We start from the raw sequence: 20557 nt of genomic DNA on the forward strand, positions 1-20557 counted from the left end.
AATATAGCTACTTTACTGTCTTCGTTCTTATTTGTTGTTACGACAATTCATATAGATGTTCAGATATATCTGTTAAGAAATAATATCATTCCTTTGCCGTGTACTTGTGTAGTAAAATTGTCCTCTAGTGCGAAGCAAGATGGACAAGGATGATATTTATTATTATTATATATTGTGTTGTTTTTAATATACATTATGTGCCATAAATAATAAAAAAAAAAACTTTTTTTCACATGTTAGTCTTTTTTCATTAATCTATTGGAACCATAACGTGCGATGAATTAAGCTATGAAAACCATTCATTTGTTTGATTAGTTTAACGTCCTATTAACAGCCAGGGTCATTTAAGGACGTGCCAGGTTTGTTGGTGGAGGAAAGCCGGAGTACCCGAAGAAAAACCACCGATCAGCGGTCAGTACCTGGCAACTGCCCCACATGGGATTCGAACTCGCGACCCAGAGATGGAGGGCATGTGGTAATATGTCGGTACATCTTAACCACTCGGCCACCGCGGCCCCCAAAAAACACTCAAACACTCAAAAAAAAACACAAGAAAACCATTCAAACGGACAGACAACCATGTATGATGCCTTAAAACATTATAAACAACACAAGTATTTATGCATTGTAAAATTCTTTTTATGCCTTATGTTTAGATGAAAAAAATACCTGCATCACTGATAAAATGTGAAATAAAAGTGTCGACCACATCTTACCATCGTGGCATCACGGTCTGTTTTACTGTACTGTAGACGTAAATATAGTGAATTTCGGCAGTACTGCCAAATTCATTTGTAGCTCTTATTGGTAATTATCGTGATTCTCAAAATGTTGGTACATTGTAACTTTTGGTAGGGAAAGGAAATGACGGCACATATAACGTTCAGACTTTGCCTGTACTCATGTTCGCAACCATTGTATTTCTGTGAGTTTGTGATAGATAAGATGAAATTTTATCTATTTCATATTTCGTATAAAGATCTAATCTTTTCATGTATATTAGTATTATTTTATTGTGATTGCCTGAAGTAGAGTTTTGAACATTAAAAGAAAATTCGGAACACACTTTGTCTTTGAAATGTGTTAGAATGAACGTTTTGATATTATGTGACAAAATTATATGTGATGTTTAAAATACAAGCAAGATACAGTATACTTGATTTTTTATTCTCGGCCAAAAATTTAGCTATACTCGTGGTCAAATTAATTTCTGATGAAAGAAATACCCGTGAATAAAATGAAAGGACCTTGTAGGAGAATTACAACTGTCAAAAATCGTCAATTCTACCTGCAGATTAATGTCGAAGAGAAAATCTCGGAAACTAAAGAGCTATACCTTACTATATTACCTTATCTGACGAGCGTCAATGAAAGCATGAACACAAAGATGAGCGCAGCTCTCTGCGCGGCCGAAGGCCGCGTAGAGCGAAGCTCTACTAACCATAACACGTGTGTGAGCATATAGAATCCAATACATTCCAGTACCCCTTGGACTTTGAAATCGTGTTCTGCGGGAAAAGTCTCGCGCCTCCATGCAGGCAGCCATGTTTTAATTCTCGTTAACAGCACGACGGGATTTAAAATTTTCTCTATAGACAAAACGTGCCATCAGGATACACTTTGAAATTACTGTAAGTAGTTTTAGATAACTACATAAAGACAATAACGACACAATAAATGTACAAGTCAAAATGGTATACTGTCTGTGTGTTGTCAAGCGCACGGCACCGCCAACCGTGACGTCAGGAAGCTTGATGCCAAAGATGACGGCACATATTCCCGCGTAATTTTGATACATGGCATGTTGCCAAGTTTTCCGCATTGGAGAGAAACAAGATCGAAAAAAATGAAATAATCCAGTTGAATATTTCTTTCAACTGTATATTGACGACTGCTAGACACAAATATTGAAGAATAGCATTTACTAAACATTAATGATCGGACTACAAGTTTAAACAGTTTTAATCTCATTCTGAGGTTATAATCCTAACTATATTTACATTTTTTATATGTAGCTGCGCTCTTCTGAGGCTTTGCCTTAAATTCATATTATACAAGATATACTATTGATCGACATCTAGTGTTGCCATGTTTCTGTGTTTAACACTATTCTAGGACTGATTTGTTAGGTAAATTAAATTCCTTTAAAAGTCAGAGTAATTTAAGGACGGCTTTCTATGTACACAATATGTTGCGTATATAAGTGTCTATATGTTTTGTTAGGCAACGGTATATATATAGTGCTATCTCATAGAAGACACCAAACAGCTTACCGGGTCACATTAAACTGGATAACGAGTTACCCCGTTCCTAATCTCTGTGGTACTATAATGGGCCTTATTCTCGTACCACGTGATACCCGTTAACTTTTGTGCGGGACTAGTATCTCCAGTGGTGATGGAACGTTATCCGCTGAAATGACGTTAGCGCGGGATACCATCTTTTGACGTCATTCCATCACCAATACAAACAATAGCACACCCAAATATCATTACGTGGTACGTGAATTAGTCCCACTTAAGGTTTAAGATCCCGTTTAAACTAGTGATTTTTTATGCCTATATATCACTTCTTGGGTGTACTTGAACATAACTTAGATTATATACAGTCAACCGCATCCGTCCTAACCTTTGATGTCACTGTTGACTCGTAGATTGTTGTGATGTGTGTAAATTTTGGCAAAATATGCATAATGCATAATACATAATGGCGTGACTGTTTAGAAATATTTACTGAACCATGTGGTCATCTACATTTTTTGCTTATTTTGTCAAAATTTACAAACATTACAACAATTTGCGAGTCAACAGTAATATATAAAATGTATAATGTTCCTGTACACCTAAGATATGATATATAGGATCTTACATGAGTGTTCATTTCATATGAGATTTTATGAAATGAGTCTCAGAAGTTTGTATTTTTGCGAGCCGTGGCAAGCAAAAATTAAGATACTTTTTATCACATATATACAAATACCTACATATCAAAGAATTTCACGTCAAAATGTCATTTTTCCTGACGTCATTTTATTGTTTCTGTCTGACGTCACAATGAATTTCCAGCCAATGAAAATCGCTCCAGGTCATATTACATTAGTGACATATGCAAATATATTACACGGGTGAAATCACTGGATATCGGACAGATTATGATAAATAGGCATTTTGTGTGAATCACAGACTCTTCAATTTTGCCTTGACATAGTCCAGGCTTGGATATAACGACAGTGATGTGAATATTAGTTACAAGAAGAACGATGACCATAGCACGCCACCCTGAAGAACTATACGTTTAATGTTACAAGTGCAACGTAGACTAGATTGTGTTGTCACAATGAATGGAAACACCGAGTGGATGTGCTAAGTTTTCTCCGTGTGTAGAAATATTTCTACGTTATCTTGGTAACGATGATAATAAAAAAAAACCCACTTTTTTTCATTTATATTGATAGTTCCATGAAAAAAAAAGGAAAAAACCCAGCAAGTTTCTACAGAACGAAAACTTAATGCCATGAAGTTATAGTTTTTTATTATTATCATCGGTATTTAAAAAAAAATGGTGAGCAATAGATAGCTACCGCGGTAATAGTTTGATTGCAAAAAAAACCCATACAAATATGCGTTTTAATCTAATAAAAATTGGGAGAGGCCTGGAAAAGTATCATTAGAAAAAGGGTACCTGTTCTCGACCTAGTCAAAACATTTTAAAGATCAAACATTATTAATACTTAAATATTGAATTGCTTTCATTTGCCAATGATGGGATGATGAACTGGACAATATAACTAAATGACGTATGATATATTGTAAATGCTCTGTACAATGCTACAGTTGTAAAATAAATATGATCATGTCAACTGTATTGATATCTCGGGAAAATTAAAATATGTTCAATATGTTTATGAATAAGCGATGTTAACTAAGGAAGAGTTTCGGTAATTTTGCCGCAGGTATCAACACACGTAGTATTCTACCGTTTGCAATGATTGGTCTATTGTATATGTCTTTCACGATTATATAATTATATCGCTGTAGAAATGAAATTGTGTTATACAACCTGAGGCGTCTGTTATCAATATTTGCATTGCACGCTATCCCTGTACATGTTACTTACATGTTACAATGGAAATGTGAATTCGCACGTAAAGTGTGGAGTGGTAGGGCGTGTGAATACAACATATGAAAATATAATATATCTCCAAAATGACAGGAACCAGTAACAGATGGAAGAAATGTATACTTATAGTGATATTTACAATCAGTGTTATTTGTTTCTGTAAGTATATTTGTAAAATTATTTTATTACCGACTTATTTTCGCGGTGACTTGATTTCGCGTTTAGAAGTCTAACGACTTTTCCGGGGCGATTTATTGTCGCGTTTAGACGTCTTTAGTTGTGACCTGTACTTTTGACATATTGGCGGATATTTATATTTATTCACTCGAAATACGCTAAAATTAAATCCCACGCGTAAATAAGTTGGATATTATCGTCATCATCCTTTGTGTCTATGAATATATTATCATATTTCCATGCATAACAATTAATATTTCCCTTACTGGTATACTATTTACATAATTGGAGTAGGGTTTAACATTGAGAGTGAAGATAAATTATTTCATATCCAATTACTGTTAACCATGAACTATGAAGCAATCGATGGGAAAACATGATAATGTAATACCTTTTGGTTATTGTTTTAAGTACATTTGCAAATTATTTGATAATTATACGTTATTTTAGTTACCACTCTTGTTTTCTTAGTACTTTGTCATTTCGAAAACAAAACGCATCTACAGCATTGTAATAGATACATTTTATAATACATTCAGACGAGTATACTATACAGACAAAACCGACGATTCACGAAACAGTTCAAATTGGAACCACGGAACTACAGCAAACGGAACAACCCACAAGTTCTGAAATAAAAAAGATAACAAAAGTTGAGAGTAAAAACAAATCATCAAATAAAAAAAAGAATTCTTCTGGAAAATCCAAGGAACGTCTCGACGCTATATCAGAATCCAAAGGTGAGTGATAAAGCATATCAAATTTTGTTTTTCCTTACTTTAAATACGATATTTAAACCACGTGCCCTGTTGTCAGATAATAAAGATTTTCACAAGTGTTTTATTATTATTATCTTGTAATAACAGGAAAAAATATCGGTGGTCCTATTCGGCTTCCGAAGTATAGTAGTAATTCATTATAAAAACACTAACTTTATAAATAAGCTGATTGATAAATTTGAAAGCCAAATAAACAACGATACATTCTAAACATTAGGTAGAACAGAAACAGAACAATAAAATCTGTTGGTTGAAACCTCGGCTATTTCTTATGACATTGATAGATGATTCATCTTAATTAAATAGGAACTTTTTTTTTACATCATCTTTCTTTTTTTCTTTCTTTACTTTTTGTTATAGGATCTATGGTATTATTGGTGACCTATTTGCGGTCTGGTTCAAGTTTTCTTGGGGAGATTGTGCAGCAGGTGCCCAATGCGATATATTCGTTCGAGCCCATCAGACCGTTCATGCGCGACCAAACTTATTTATCAACAGAGCGAGGCACGTGCTTGTTCTCAAGTGATAACTGTAGGTGAGTAGATATGATTTTTGTATAACAAAATAATTTATATTCAAGACATACTAGTTGAATGACAAAAGCGTCAATTCAAGCCTGTGTAATTTTTTTCGTTCCTGTATTCACTTGAAATTGTTTTCTTCGTGAGATCATCAACATATTTACTGTAAATCACAATATTTTCGTGGTGACTTTATTTTCCATTATTCTGCTGAACGGCTTATTTACAACTGTTTAATTTCGCGATCTGTACCCTTATGATTTTACTTAAAACAACAAATACCTTATGCTATATACAGTACGCGGTTTGTGGCAATTGACGAATCTCACAAAATAATTCCAAATTCAAAGCTCAGTGCTAGCTATAATCCTACCCACGTGCTTGTTGTATTGGAATAATGTAAACGTACTTATTTAAGCGCACTCAAATTTTAATAAGAATGGAGAAAACTGTGAATTAGGATTTACTATCGCGCGGATATATATACATGCAATGCAGTGATTCAATACTGGAGATACACTTTTACAAAATTGTGTCCTACACTTGAATCGGCTTATCAAAGAAAGCGAGAAAAACGCTTAAATGTACAGTGTTGTATTCTACATATAAGGTAAGGATGAAGCCATATTGTTGTTTACTGCATCATACGTTTTTCCATCCCTAATATTCTAATTGAGGATTATAAATATATAATATTCTTTATTTTACATACAGCCGCACTCCCGACAATGTATACAACGAAGTTCTGAAAAGCATCAAGGAATTTTACGAATGTAATTTAAAACGTTTACCTAAGAGTGTATTGAAGAAACTAGCATGGGGAGGACCAAAGTGCTACCAGGAAAAAGAAATAGAAAAGTGTCTATCAGAGATGAATTCAGTTTGCAAATCTGGAACTAGAATTTTAAAAACTATCCGATTATCCATGGACGTAGTGGATGATTTAATGTACATGTTTCCTGACCTAAAAGTGATTCACCTCTTGAGAGACCCACGTGGTATGTTGGCTTCCAGAATGAAAACACTCCCAGGCATTGGTACTAAACAACTAGGTATGTCTAGAGCAGGACGTGCAGTGTGTGATAGGTATGACCGTGATATCAGAATAGCCGCGTCTTTTGGTGTGAAATATCCAAACAGAATCAAAACTGTGCTTTACGAACAGGTTGTGGAAAACCCACTTGACACCTCCTTTCAAATATTTAATTTTTTGGGATTACAACCCAAAAGCAATTTTGATAATTGGATGAAGGAGCATATGACGGGAGACCAAAGTACCGCCAAGCCACCAGATAATCGCTCCGGCGCGTACAGTACATACAGAGCTAATTCTTCTCTTACCATGAACGGGTGGAGAACGCGTCTAGACTTTAAAGATGTCGTAAAAATCGACAAAGAATGTTCTTATTTGTATGAATACACCGGCTATCTTGCGGTAGAGAATCCAGCTCAGTTGCAAGATATGAAAATATCTCTTCGACAGAAAAATGAAATATTTCCATAACATAATCGAAGTTATTTCAGGTTCATACTTTTTGCAATTACAAATAGAATTTTTTTTATGTTTCTTCGTTTTTCAATTATCTCTCAATCTCGATAATATAAATTAAGTCTGACGTACCAAACTAGAGACGGCTTGATGTCCTGACAAATATCAGATTATAGTATAAAAAAAGATCTCTATACTTATAGTTCAAGATTCACATGTACATACGATGACATATTTTGATATTGTATTTAATAATTTATTTAATTTATAACAATGTATAATAGACCATGTATATGAATATATCCCATATCATTTTATTAGTCTTGTGTATCTTTTCAAAAACCCTTGTGAGTAAATTTCATTTGAAAATGGTTTTTGTCAAAACGACATTAAATCTGCGACATTTCAAATGCTTCAACGTCACCGGTAATTTACAAAACCAAATGTCATAAATGCTCTTGGACAAAGGGAATTACTTTTAACAGATACCGTATTTTCATTTTTTAGCATTCAAAATGTGTTTGAACCAATGCATTAATCGGGTAGATCCTCAACACATGATTTTAACATTCCACATACCGAAATACATACTACCAAACAAAGCAAATGCGTGTTAAAAATGCACGCGACATCATAATATAGCTTACGTTGACTTTAGTACATTTCAGATGCTTGGAGTATACATTATCGTGGCATGTCGATCGTCCAGTACCACCTACATTATTGGACAACAATGGCTTTATAAAATTGGACAAAGAAAATTACTTTTAAAAAATACTTTATTTTCCAAAAAGATTTTTCAGCATTTCAAAATTTAGTTTAAATAATAGTTTATTCAATAAAGAAACGGTTCAAAGTACAAAGTCATGAAAGGTTGGATTCAGAAACAAGTTCAATGCACTTATTTTAATCCGTCACCATATATATAACACATAAGCAATTGGACGCAATCTTTAGATTGAATTGGACGGTACTGATTATTCCTACTTTGGGTGCTAAGGTGCTTTGTTAGGAAAAAGGAAGGGTGCAGAGATCGGGTACAATAAAATGGTGTATATTTTCCGACCATACGAAACTAGAGATTTGTTAAAAAGATTATGTAGTTCAATGTTAAGTAAAACTAACACGGGTCTGAGTATATAACCCATATACGAATAGAGAAAAGATTGATTTTGATATTAATTATAAGATAGTACTGATGTATACATGTGTATTTATATCTTCTTGAAACGGTTCGAGCGACTCATAACATTTTAAATTGTATCAAAAATGTTAACATTGAGTAAAATGCTAACATCATAGTCATGGGATAGGTTTCTAAAACATATCATTCTTTTTTGTTGATAACTTGGACAACGGATAAGGAAATGTTCTGAAGTTTCGCCCGATGGCTAACATGAGCAGTGATGACTACCTACAAGATTGCGGTAATATAGATGAGAGTTTAGGGAACTGCAATGCATGCTAAGGCGGAAGTGGTGAAACTGACCATGTCTTCTTTTACATTAATAATAGTATATGGGGATAGTTGAGATATCAGTTTTCAGGATTTTTTGAGACAGGTTATAGATGAATTAGATTTTATAATGTCCGGAAGCGAGTTCTTTGGCTTAACGGAAGAAGGTAGAAAGAAATCTTTGTAGAGGTTAGTAGGGCATGGAAGTTGACAAAACATTTGTTTGAACTTTTGCATTTAATGTGTTAAATCTTTTGAAATAACACTTTACTGTAATGACCATTTCAATTGGTTTATCAAAACATTACTTTTCCATCTCATAATTTAAAAATGACGTCATAGTTTGTTATGTCGCTTCTGATTGGCTGATAAAACGGCTTAAAAATCTAATATTAAAAATACTGCCTCAAGAGAGTTTTTTCAGCGGAAAAGATTGAATTATAAGTACGACCTTAAATATCTTTTTCTGTTATGGAGTTTATAAGGCCTACTGCCTTCCCGAAAAAAAGTCTCTCAAGACATTAAATTGATGAAATAAAATGTATATAAAATTGATATCGATGGCCTCAGATGAGGTTACAACACCAATCAAATAGTCAACAAACACGCAGTAATTAGGACGACGTCGGGAAACATCAGGCGACCCGCGTTATGAAAATTAACATTTTTTTAATTAAATCGTGCATAAGGTCACGATAAGTGTTGTAACGGAAAGCAACTTTTTAATCTCGGTTTACATTCCCATTATGAAAATTAAAAGCTTCGTAGCAATCTTTTTATAATTATGTACACTGCTGTAAACAATTTGATATTTTAAATGAACTGTTTAAATCATTAACTGAGAAGGAGAACGACATTATTACAACCAACGATATCGATAACTCTGTACCTACTATTAGTGATCAAACCAATAATAAAACATAGTTAAGAAATGATTTTCATGAAAAGAGAAAAGAATTCCATGCAGCTAAGTATAATTTATTTCGCCAAAATAAATGCATTTGTGTAAGTTATTTTTATAAGAATAAGAATTATTTTTCTCAAATATCCGTATCCATATATACAGTGTTGTTGGCTCTTGTATAAAGATAGGAATTACAGCCGTTGGTCATCTCTTTGGATAGGGTGATAATACCCACATATTGTGGGCCTTCACCCAAATATGTATCATATGGTCATCATCGGTGCCATAATTTGTACCCCATCTACAATAATTCATTTCGGCAAAAAAATTAATGTTTGTCATTATCTTAAATTCAAGTATTTTTTTTTTCAATTAAACTCGTATGAATTAATAATATCATTAATAAATGACCTTTTAACATGTCATTCTTGTTTATTATTTATAGTCAACGTATATAGCAACAGAACAAGCTTCAGTCTCTGAACATAAACAAGCTTTCACAAAATTAATATAAACTTTGTAAACATTTAGACAATAAATCAACACTAAAATACGCAAGCAAAATTTACAGACAAACTTTAAATAAAAATTCATAATGCATAAGGAGAAGAAACAGAATCAAATAAGACACATTGCAAAGCGTAACCCGAAAGCATTTTGGGCATTATTAAATGATATTGATGGTCATTTAAATGAGAAAAAAACGTTGATAATAAAATCGACGAGCTATACGATGGAGAAAATACTAGAAGAACATTTTGATAATTTAAATGATGGTTTGTTTGATGATATCTTGAATGAGGTAACTACTGTGGATGAAATAAAGAAATGCCGTGTTGATGATATTTTTGCTTTACATACCCTGATATGAGACAACATCACAATTAAAATCTGCTACATAAGTAATTGCATTTACATTATATGGTGTTGGCGTTTCCATTTCTATTTTATTGCCGAAGGCAGGTTGATCCAGGTGGAGTTTACCTATACCTGTATATGTCCTGAGGTGAACATAGTTACTATACGCAACATAGGTTATAAACCAATTATCACATTTTCATTTGAAAATATCGACCATTTATATTGACCATTGTAATGACACATCATATAGGTGATATTAAAAGTGCAGTATAACTAATTTAACCGTTGGCTATAGTGTTATCGTTTGTAGGTACATTAATGGCAAAGTGTTCTGGCTAAATGAAATACAAACCGTCTGTTATCAATAAGAATCAAATCAATGTGAGATTGGATGATACTGTAATGTGTTTATTAGTCTATCAATAAGCATAGAACACACTCGGGTTCATTCTGAAGACACAAGATGGAAAACTAACTCCATATATTATGTAGTGGTTGCTTGGCGTTTATAGCTGTTTGAGTGATGCATTATAATACTATATCACTTTTGAAATGAATTGTTCACGTAAAACGACGGTTGGATTCCTACTAGTGATATCAACAGTCACATTTGTGTGTTATTGTAAGTATAAAGAACAAGTTTAAAGATGCTACACCGCTGACGAATGGTATTTTTCTCTATCAATTTTTTTAAAATTTACTCGAAGGTAAAAATATTACAAATGAATTGCGTCCCAAAAAAGCCCTTGGCATGATGCCCTATATGGAATGAAGTACTGATTGCGCATGTACCAAAAGCAAAACAATTATTTTGTACATGTATGTATTTTTGTGATAATTAGACACATATATACAGAAACTTTATAGCAAGTTATGACATAATTTTTTTCAAACGAATGGTCTCGTTTATGCTCTGTTGGCGGTGAAGCATCTTTAATAACCTCGTTCAACGTTAATGTTTTATGGTCCGTTGGTTACATGTTATTGTCAACTCGTTCCATTTTATTTATTTAGTTCATTTTAATGCCTATCGAAAGTCAGCGTCATTTAAAACACAATGACATACTTCTAAACCCACATTAATATAACAAGTAGGCAAGTTCGTTCCAACAAATGGTGTTTCTAAGGGCATTTAAAATGTTGCGAATTGTAAAATAGCTGATCAGATAAAATAAAAAGAAGAATTATATCAGGATTGAAAAGAGCACTAACGTCTGATGAATATATTAAGGTTCAAAGCCTGTGAAACAAGTCGATTTCTATTCTGTATACAAATAGCATTGACCCTCACGACGTGATGGTTGCCTTATATTGATAGCAATGCTTTATTCGTTAATAGCATCAATTTGTGTTTTCATATTATTAAACATGTCATTCATTCATGGTTTGAGGTCTTGTTTCTTTTTCGTAGATATGAGACAAAGAAGTAATTCTAACCGTGTGGACAAAAACAAAATGTCAAATTTCCGAGGCGACCTGTCCCGTTATCAAGACACACAAAACGAACACGATTACATAATATGATGCGAACAGTTATACGGGACAATGAAAGAAGATATTTCGTAGATGCAAACTATTTTGCATTGATATTTGTAAACAGTGTATTTGCCCCTGTGGGTAGGTATTGATTGTGACGTCATGTGTTTGCGAGCGTAACGTCATAATTTTCGGAGAAAACGACGTGAATTGCGGTCACAAAATAATGACGTCACAATAGATACTAACCCGCAAGGGAGCTAACTCTGTAATATCCAAAGACGGAATCGTTGACCGTAAAATTTAGTTGAATAAAATAACATGTTTATATATTGTTATTGATATATTCACACCTCTATTCTGCATTCGTGGTTGAAAATAAACATTTTTTCACATTATAAACCATACGTGATAAGTATCAATATTTTCATTTCTTAGTTGAGTTTACTAAACTTTACTCAAAACCAAACCCAGTGAAGATGGAGGCTACCGACCCACACCGAGAATCGTCAATATTTCAAGAACGTTTAAACGATCCTAGAAAGTTGGAAGGCAAGTAAAATTACTGCACAGTATTATTAAAATAATCCACTAGAAGCATGTTTAACTAAACAAACATTTTACATTTTGGACAATAAACCCCAATATAAACAGATTCGTTATCGTTTTACAATTTCCTAATATATCATATTGTGTTTTAATACTCTATTTACAATGTATATAAAAGCATGATAATGTCCTTGTGCTTCTGAAGATATAATCATAAAAAGGCAATATTGCCTGGTGATAATGATAAAATGGTGATTAAAAAACCAATAAATCCTTTTATTCATCTTGATCGTCCAATCCTTAAGAATCTTTTGCCATCAGTATTGGGTTGGGTTGTTCTACAGTATCTCTGGTGTCATGCTGTAGTGAGTTAGCACTATAAAAAGGACAACATTTTCGCTATAACAATTTTATATACCCTTATAGCCATATCACTTATATCTAATTTTCTGGGTCCGGTTGTTCAAAGACTGATTAGCTTGATTAGTGAAACTTTCGTTTCTCATTTGCTATAAGACCTGTTGTCATATCTTCACTAAAATGAGTTAGTAGGTAAATGATAGAGTTAGTAAGAATCTTATACAAATTTGTAAAGTTATCATAACAAGAAATTATTTTATCTTGATTTGAAAATTGCCGATAAACTGCGATTAAGCTTACACCTTTGAACAACTGGGCCCTAATTTTTAGTCCAAATTGCGACAATTTTGACCGGTGAGAATAGCCGTCTATACGGTAATACTAAGTACCAAATACCAATAAAGACAATAACGTGTTGATTCTATACAGTATATCTATACATGATCATGAGCTGACATGCGCAGAATTACTTTCTACACAACTTCCTATGAACACGTGTCTCAGTTACGTAAGTCATGTCTGTTATTTCTATGTGCGTGAAAAATTGTTGTAACTGCAGTTGATGAATCGATATTTTGGATTGATTTCGGTTTAATTGTTATAATTTTGCAACCACCATCGACGATTTTGATATCTTTTTCGCTCACATCGGTTTACGACACGGAACAAGTAGATATATTACCATGTAAAGAGATCGTCAGTAGACTTAATTAAGTACTCGCTTAATTCGAACACTCGGATAACTCGAAGTTTTATCTCGGTCCCTTCGAGTTCGTATTAACCGAGTTTCACTGCATTTTGTTTTCACAGAGGAGTCCACCACACATTCGTCAACAATGAGTTTTACGGAAACAGGACAACAATTTAGCTCAACTAAAGTTCCAGATATGAGTAAAGTAACTTTATCATCACGTAACGGACCTTTAGGTGATTCAGAAAAGTCTGAAGATATGTTGTATTAGTTCCCGGTTTAAATGAACACTCATAAGACACATGACCAAACTCACCACATATAAAACACTGTCGTTGAGAAAGTCTTTTACTATTCCTAGCCTTATGATTCTAATGATTAAGCTCCACTTATACAAAACATTATGTTGAATGGAAACTATTGTTAGAGACCCACTGTTGAATGCACTACACTGAGCTACACTTATCGACCGTGGGTTACCGACGACGAATAACATTTAACTGTCTGTAATCTTTACTCACGCACCCCTAAAGACACATTTTTAATCTTCAAAATCAAAGTTTATACTAGTTCATTATGATATCGCAGGGGCAAATTACACATGTCAGTTATGTTTCTGTATAGTATATACATTATGGGTTTTTTTTCAGATGAGCCCACTATATATTCGACGACAATGATTGCCATGGAAACAGGACAAGAATCGAACACAAGTAACGCAACAGACACGAATAAAGTAACTTTATCACCATTTAACCGACGTTTCAATGATTCTGAAAAGTCCGAAGGCAAGTGGCATTACTGATACAGAGTTCCGACGATGAATGGAAGTTTCGATATTATATTGAACTCCCTTTCACATTTTTGTATATCCTCTATACTGTCAACTATATCATGCACCCCTAACGACACATTCAGGAGGCTCTGTTAAGACCCGACCATTCCATTATAAATTCTTCACGGAAGAATGAGATTAGGTACTTTATATCATATTTCTATGCCTGCTTGTGTTTTTGTACAAAGATAAATATTAGCCCCTATCACCGATTTCGTTTTTAAATATACATAGTACCTACATAGGGATTTAGGTTATGAATTTTATATGTACTTTAGAAATAGTCCAACCATTGAGCCTATTTAGAAGAGAAACCATGGAGAACTAATGCACTCGACCAACAGTTCCCTGTTGTTTCCCTTCTTCTACATATACATCACAACAATGACTTAGAGTCTCTCAAACAAAATAAATGTGTTGGATTTCGTCATAATCATTTGCATGAAGATTTGTATTCTTTTGAAAGTGTCACTTTGTAATTTCATGTAAATGGGTTGAAACGTGTTAAATGAAATTTTATATCGCAACAACATATAAACTGGAGAATGAATTGGTGGTAAGTTAATTTCGTGTTCATGAAAACAAAAAAAATCGTATGAATTTTCTTTTGATATTTAAATATAATTGGTATTTCATGTGCATACTCTGTGTGCTTTGTTAAATGAATAATCGTTAGCATGATACGGTCATAGTTGCGTTACTGTAAACAAACGTCCTTTCGTGGCCATTAAATTTCTCGATATCCATTTCAAAGCAAGTTCGAGAATATTAACATTAGTATTCCTATCAATATAGATGATGCAGTTATCAATTCGCAGAGATAAACTTTCGCGAGTTAACTGGGTTAGCAAAATTCGCGAAAGTAAATCGCACGCGAATGAAAATTGATTTTGTACAGTAGTCTATGCCTTGTATAATTTTTAAGTATATATTATTCTAACCATCCTACTTACAGGTGGGCTACAGGTGTTATTGTTGACCTATTTACGGTCAGGGTCCACTTTCCTTGGAGATATTGTTCAACAGGTACCAAGAGCACTTTACTCCTTTGAACCTGTCAAATATAGCATGGACAATATAAACAACTACATGTCGCTAGAGCGGGGCATGTGTAGCTTTGCCAACGATACCTGCAGGTACGTCAGTATACTTTAGAGGTCGCTGGATTCCATCACCTTTTTTGCGACATACAAAAGTAACTGTTTATTGTGGTGATCTGTTGTCGTTACATTTATGTTTTGCTTTCTTTCCTTTTTTCTTAGTGTTTACAATTTTCAGTTATCGAATAAGCTTCTTAATTTTGTGTGTGCTTTGTAAATCATTTTGGTAAATAAGTGGCGATGTTTTGAAAAAAGTCTTCGGTTTCATATTGGTTTCAAAGAACAGACAGGATATATAATTTTCTTTCGGTAAAAAATGTTATCGAGCATGACATATTTTTGCGAAGCGTATTTTCAAAGCTTTCCGATTCTTGTATTATTTATAAGTGGTCAAAAGGATACGCTTCCTTATCTGTTTCAATAGTGTATTTTCTGCTAAAATTGTATTTTTCTATCCAGCCCGTTGTCAAAGGATGAATACAACAATGCAATGGAATTCTTCAAAGCATTTTATAACTGTGATCTACACCAATTCCATTCAATCACGAAAAATGCTTTCGCAAAGATGTTTGGTTACAAATGCGATGAGGAGACTGATACTGAAACGTGCATATCAGAGATGATTCCCTATTGTAAATCTGCCTCCAGGATTGTGAAAACTATCCGATTATCTATGGACATAGTGCAATTATTAATGTCAACGTTTCCTAAACTGAAAGTGATTCACCTAATAAGAGACCCCAGAGGAATGCTAATATCGAGAATGCGTACCATTCCCGCACTTTGTATAAAACGGAATGACATGGGTTTACCTGCACGGGCAGTATGTGGTAGGTATGACCGTGATATCAAAATAGGGAAATCTTTGGAGGCGAAATATCCCAACAGATTAAAGACAGTATTATACGAACAAGTAGTGGAGAAACCATTTGATACATCCCTTCAAATATTTAAATACTTGGGTCTCCAGCCAAAAAGCACTTTCGAGACATGGATGAATGAGCACATGGCGAATGCGGAAGACAAATTGAAAGAATCTGACAAACGACCTGATAACCGCGTTCAACAGTTCAGTACATATCGCTCCAATTCGTCTGCTACCATGAATGCTTGGAGATCAAAACTTCGATTCGATGATGTTAAAAACGTTGACAAAGAGTGCTCTCATCTGTACCAATACACTGGTTATATGGCAGTGAAGAGCCAATTGCATTTACAAAATCTAAATATATCTCTTCGAAGAAGTAATGCTATGTTTCCTTAAACGAGCATATTAATGAACGAGGTGATGTGCAACAATTACCTCGATGACCGGAGCAGGCTAGCGCGCTGGGGAACAGCATTCCGAGCACATCTGTTGGCTCTGCAAGCTTTTTCGGAACATTCTACTTTCCAAGGTGATTTGTGTGACTACGGACAACTCTACAGATGCCGTGTGTCCGGAGTGATAACGGGAGTAATGTCTTACGTTCTCTATGCCCTCGCTATCCTTATACTTCTTCTCTATCTGGAAATGCAGGGATTTTGAAATATTATTCACAGCCAAAAGTTACCCACATTTTCAGAATTACAATAATTACAGTGCATAGGTTTTAACCTTACAAGTATAGATAACGTCTGAAAATGATTTTGGCAGTACAAATGTACTGTCAAAAAGAATTATAATTACATTTACAATGCAGTGAAATGAGTACATACGGTCAAACCATGAATCCAAGGTGTGATCTACAAATTTATTTCACATTTTTACAGTATGATTAGTAATTGTAAAGCGATTTTAGTAGGCGTGTTTCCATTTAAACCTACATCCAGCATAAAAAAATGCAGTGCATAATTTTTGTTTAGTTTAAACATATTTTATTGTATCAAATATGTACAATAGGATTGGGCATAAGTTTTTCCAACTTATATCAAGCCCTTTCCATACAATATTAGGTAACACATACAAAATTATACAAGATGACATTAACAATAAAATAGTATATTTTGTGAAAGTGTGGATAAGGGAAGGGTAAAGATATGATGTAAAAAGGTGCAGGTATGTGAAAAAAATGTGACAGAGGCCTTCATTTATATTATCATAAATTATAGTTAAGACATTTTCACTAAAAAAGAAGCATTGTTTAAGACTGCGTGAATGATCTTTCTCGACCCAGATGGCACAAGTACACAATCCACTACGCACAACTTTCGGCTTATCAATGTTCATCATATCTCCTTCAATGGTTTTCCTTCACTTTGTTCATTCCCTTCCTTCTGATATTTCCGTTTCGCAAGTGTCATATGAGTCGAGAAAGATAAAAGACGCAGTATTTGCTAAAGTTAAAGTAGGTAAACAGTTCATATATATATATAGAACGTTTGCGTAGGAAGATGAAACGTAATGGGGGGGGGGGGGCAAAGGTCCTTAATATTTTGTAACCCCCCCCCCCCTCCGCCGCACCTACAGGAGGAGATTAATTCAACTCCCAACCATATATGCTTTATGTACATTTTTCATATATCATTAAATTTAATTCTTGTACACATTTATAGGCAGTGGAGTCGCTAAAAGGAAATTAACGAATAAGCAAATTGGCCAAATTAGCGTGTGAGCGCCGAAGGCGCGAGATTTTGGTGTTTTAGGGGTCTGAGGGTGACCCCCGGGAAAAAATATTGTAATTCAGAATGGCTAAGATGAGTTTTACAATGAATTTTGATGATTTTGCGAGCGCGAGAATTTGGTGTTAGGGGGTCCGGGGGTCTCCCCCGGGAAAAAACAAATTACGATTTAGAATGGCTGAGATGAGTTTTACGATGTATTTTAATGATTATAAAGCGTTCTTAACATGGTAATTTTCCGATTTAAAGCTACCTGCATTTAGAAATGATAATTGTGTCATCATAACATTATGCAACCCTACTCGATCTGAATATACCGGCTTCACACCATCGGCACATTGTTGTGTAACATAAAAAACGAATTAATTGTCTCGCTAAGACATAAACAAATTGATCTTTTAAGAGACATTTTTTTAATAGTACATAGAATCCCTTGATGGACATTTTTAGTCTAGTTCGTGTGTATTGAATTTTTACTATTTAAGGTTTGACATTATGTGCTTGAACATTTTAGGAAATGCTCCGCGCAGCGGAAAATTTTCTAGAATGAAGTACAAAAAATGTGCAGGAGGACCCTTTGTTCTTTCAAATAAGCATAATGTGGGGGGGGGGGGGGGGGGCAAAAAGACATGTTTGCCCCCCCCCCGTCCTGGGGAACGGGGGGGACAGTTGCCCCTCTCCCCCCCCCCCCCCCCCCCCCCCCCCCCCGCTTCCTACGCCCTTGATATATATATATATAAATATATATTTATGAATTATTTCAAATACACAATATATCAAATTTATCAAGTACTGAAGAGAGATATGTTGGAAAAAATTAGGAAGGCTTGCACAATTGTAACACTTGAAAAGAAAGAGGTAGGTGATAGAGAATTTGTATCGTTAATATATTTCTGAGTGTGCGGAAATATTTATCCATTGTCTCCTTTAGATAATTCTTGACTGCCATGTAAAATTAGCTGAAGGTCCAGTGGGATGAAGTCATTTAACTCACGGTACCACTTTATTCTCTGATCTACATACTTATTGCAATAAAAAAAAGTGAAAAGCATATAATTTTTGTGTTGTAACTAAGGTTTAAATGGAATCATACAAAAATGTACATGTTTGTCTGTTCATTTGAATGATTTTCACAGTTTATGGCTTTCAGTATAGATTACCAACGAAAATATAACATGTCAAAATATTAGCCCAGTTATGACACAAATAACTTTGAAATTATTGACAATATATGTCACAATTGAAATCTTACATCAAAGTTATATTATATTTGCCATTACAAGTCAAAAAATTAACCTGTTTTTCCCCACAAGTTTTGATGAAATACACTTAAATTATCATCATCTCGGCTTTCCTAGGTCTCTTATCAAAATAAATCTTGTAATGTAAGATACTAACCATATATTCACTATTTACTTTTAAGTAACTTTTGTAACTAAAGAAAAATAGAGAAAAAATACCATTCGTCAGCGGTGTAGCAAATATATTTTTAAATAACTTTTGTAAATAAAGAAAAAAAAGAAAAAAATACTAATTCGTGTGTTCCTGTTGTTTTTTTTGTTTTTTTTGTTGTTGTTGTTGGTTTTGATAGAGAAAATACCATTCGTCATCGGGGAATCATATCTATTTGTTATATAAAATTATTTATGTTTAAAAGTAACTTATGTTACTAAAGAAAAATATGCTAATTCGTCTGTTCATGTTGTTTTGTGTGTGTGTGTGTTGTTTTTATAGCGAAAAAATACCATTTGTCAGCGGGGTAGCATATTTATTTATTATATAAAATTATTTATTTGAGTTAATTATGTTGCTAAAGAAAAAATACTAATTCGCCTGCTCGCCTGTTTTTTGGTGTTTTTTTGTTTTTGTTTGTGTGTGTGTGTGTGTGTTTTTTGTTTTTGTTTTGTTGTTGTTTTTTTTTTCATAAAGAAAAAATACCATTCGTCAGCCGGGTAGCATTTTTAGAGGACTTTTTGCCAGGTTTTAGAGGTGAAGGAGACCCAGAGAGTCAAGTACAATAGTTTGTTTGTTAATATGTCTGTCATAATATTTTGTGGGTTTAAACACATGTACTAATTTTCAAAAGCCAGTTGTAATAACTGATTTGGTAGTCATCATTACGAATCTGGAAAATCTTAAAACGAAGTTATTTGTTATATTTACATTGTACGTGTTCAATTGTAGCAAGGATCTTTAAGTTCCACATATAAATCCTTAGTTGTAGCAGAGGTTCATGTAGTAGTAAGGCCAAAAAAATATATGTCTGTTTAGGGTTACATTGGCAAAAAATAGGGTCGGTAGATACATGTATCTACAAAATGTATATTATCTCTGGTTGTAGCTTGATGTATTGACGTATAAATAATTTTAATTTTTCAATACAATTAATAAAAATATAGTGATTAAATGAAAATAAGTTCATGGTATTTTAACGAATTTTGTGGCATCTTATCATAAATAAAATGACGGTAACTTAGATCAACACAACATATGTAGCAAGAGCGATAACTCTAGTCCGCTAAATATATATATATATTTGCTTAATATATAGACTATAGATCTATATAAGGCAAAAAATGGGGGAAAACCCCTTATATTGTTTGCAGGTTTAACATAGAATCTACTACGATAAGTCACGA

General features: G+C 33.8%; 2 protein-coding genes across 2 annotated transcripts; both read left to right on the forward strand.

Annotated features, from left to right (window-relative positions):
* Positions 1 to 4094: 4094 nt before the first annotated feature.
* LOC138307947 (carbohydrate sulfotransferase 1-like) lies at positions 4095 to 11686 on the forward strand. Its single transcript, XM_069248887.1, has 4 exons — positions 4095 to 4278; positions 4836 to 5036; positions 5436 to 5610; positions 6311 to 11686. Exons 1-4 carry the CDS (start codon positions 4206 to 4208, stop codon positions 7098 to 7100), a joined length of 1239 nt encoding a protein of 412 aa, XP_069104988.1. The 5' UTR covers positions 4095 to 4205; the 3' UTR covers positions 7101 to 11686.
* Positions 11687 to 14920: 3234 nt separating this feature from the next.
* LOC138307709 (carbohydrate sulfotransferase 1-like) lies at positions 14921 to 17666 on the forward strand. The gene is made up of 2 exons (XM_069248551.1): positions 14921 to 15353; positions 15777 to 17666. Exons 1-2 carry the CDS (start codon positions 15286 to 15288, stop codon positions 16579 to 16581), a joined length of 873 nt encoding a protein of 290 aa, XP_069104652.1. The 5' UTR covers positions 14921 to 15285; the 3' UTR covers positions 16582 to 17666.
* Positions 17667 to 20557: the final 2891 nt, after the last annotated feature.

Source organism: Argopecten irradians, chromosome 14 (assembly GCF_041381155.1).
Source record: "Argopecten irradians isolate NY chromosome 14, Ai_NY, whole genome shotgun sequence".
Taxonomy (NCBI): Eukaryota; Metazoa; Mollusca; class Bivalvia; order Pectinida; family Pectinidae; genus Argopecten; species Argopecten irradians.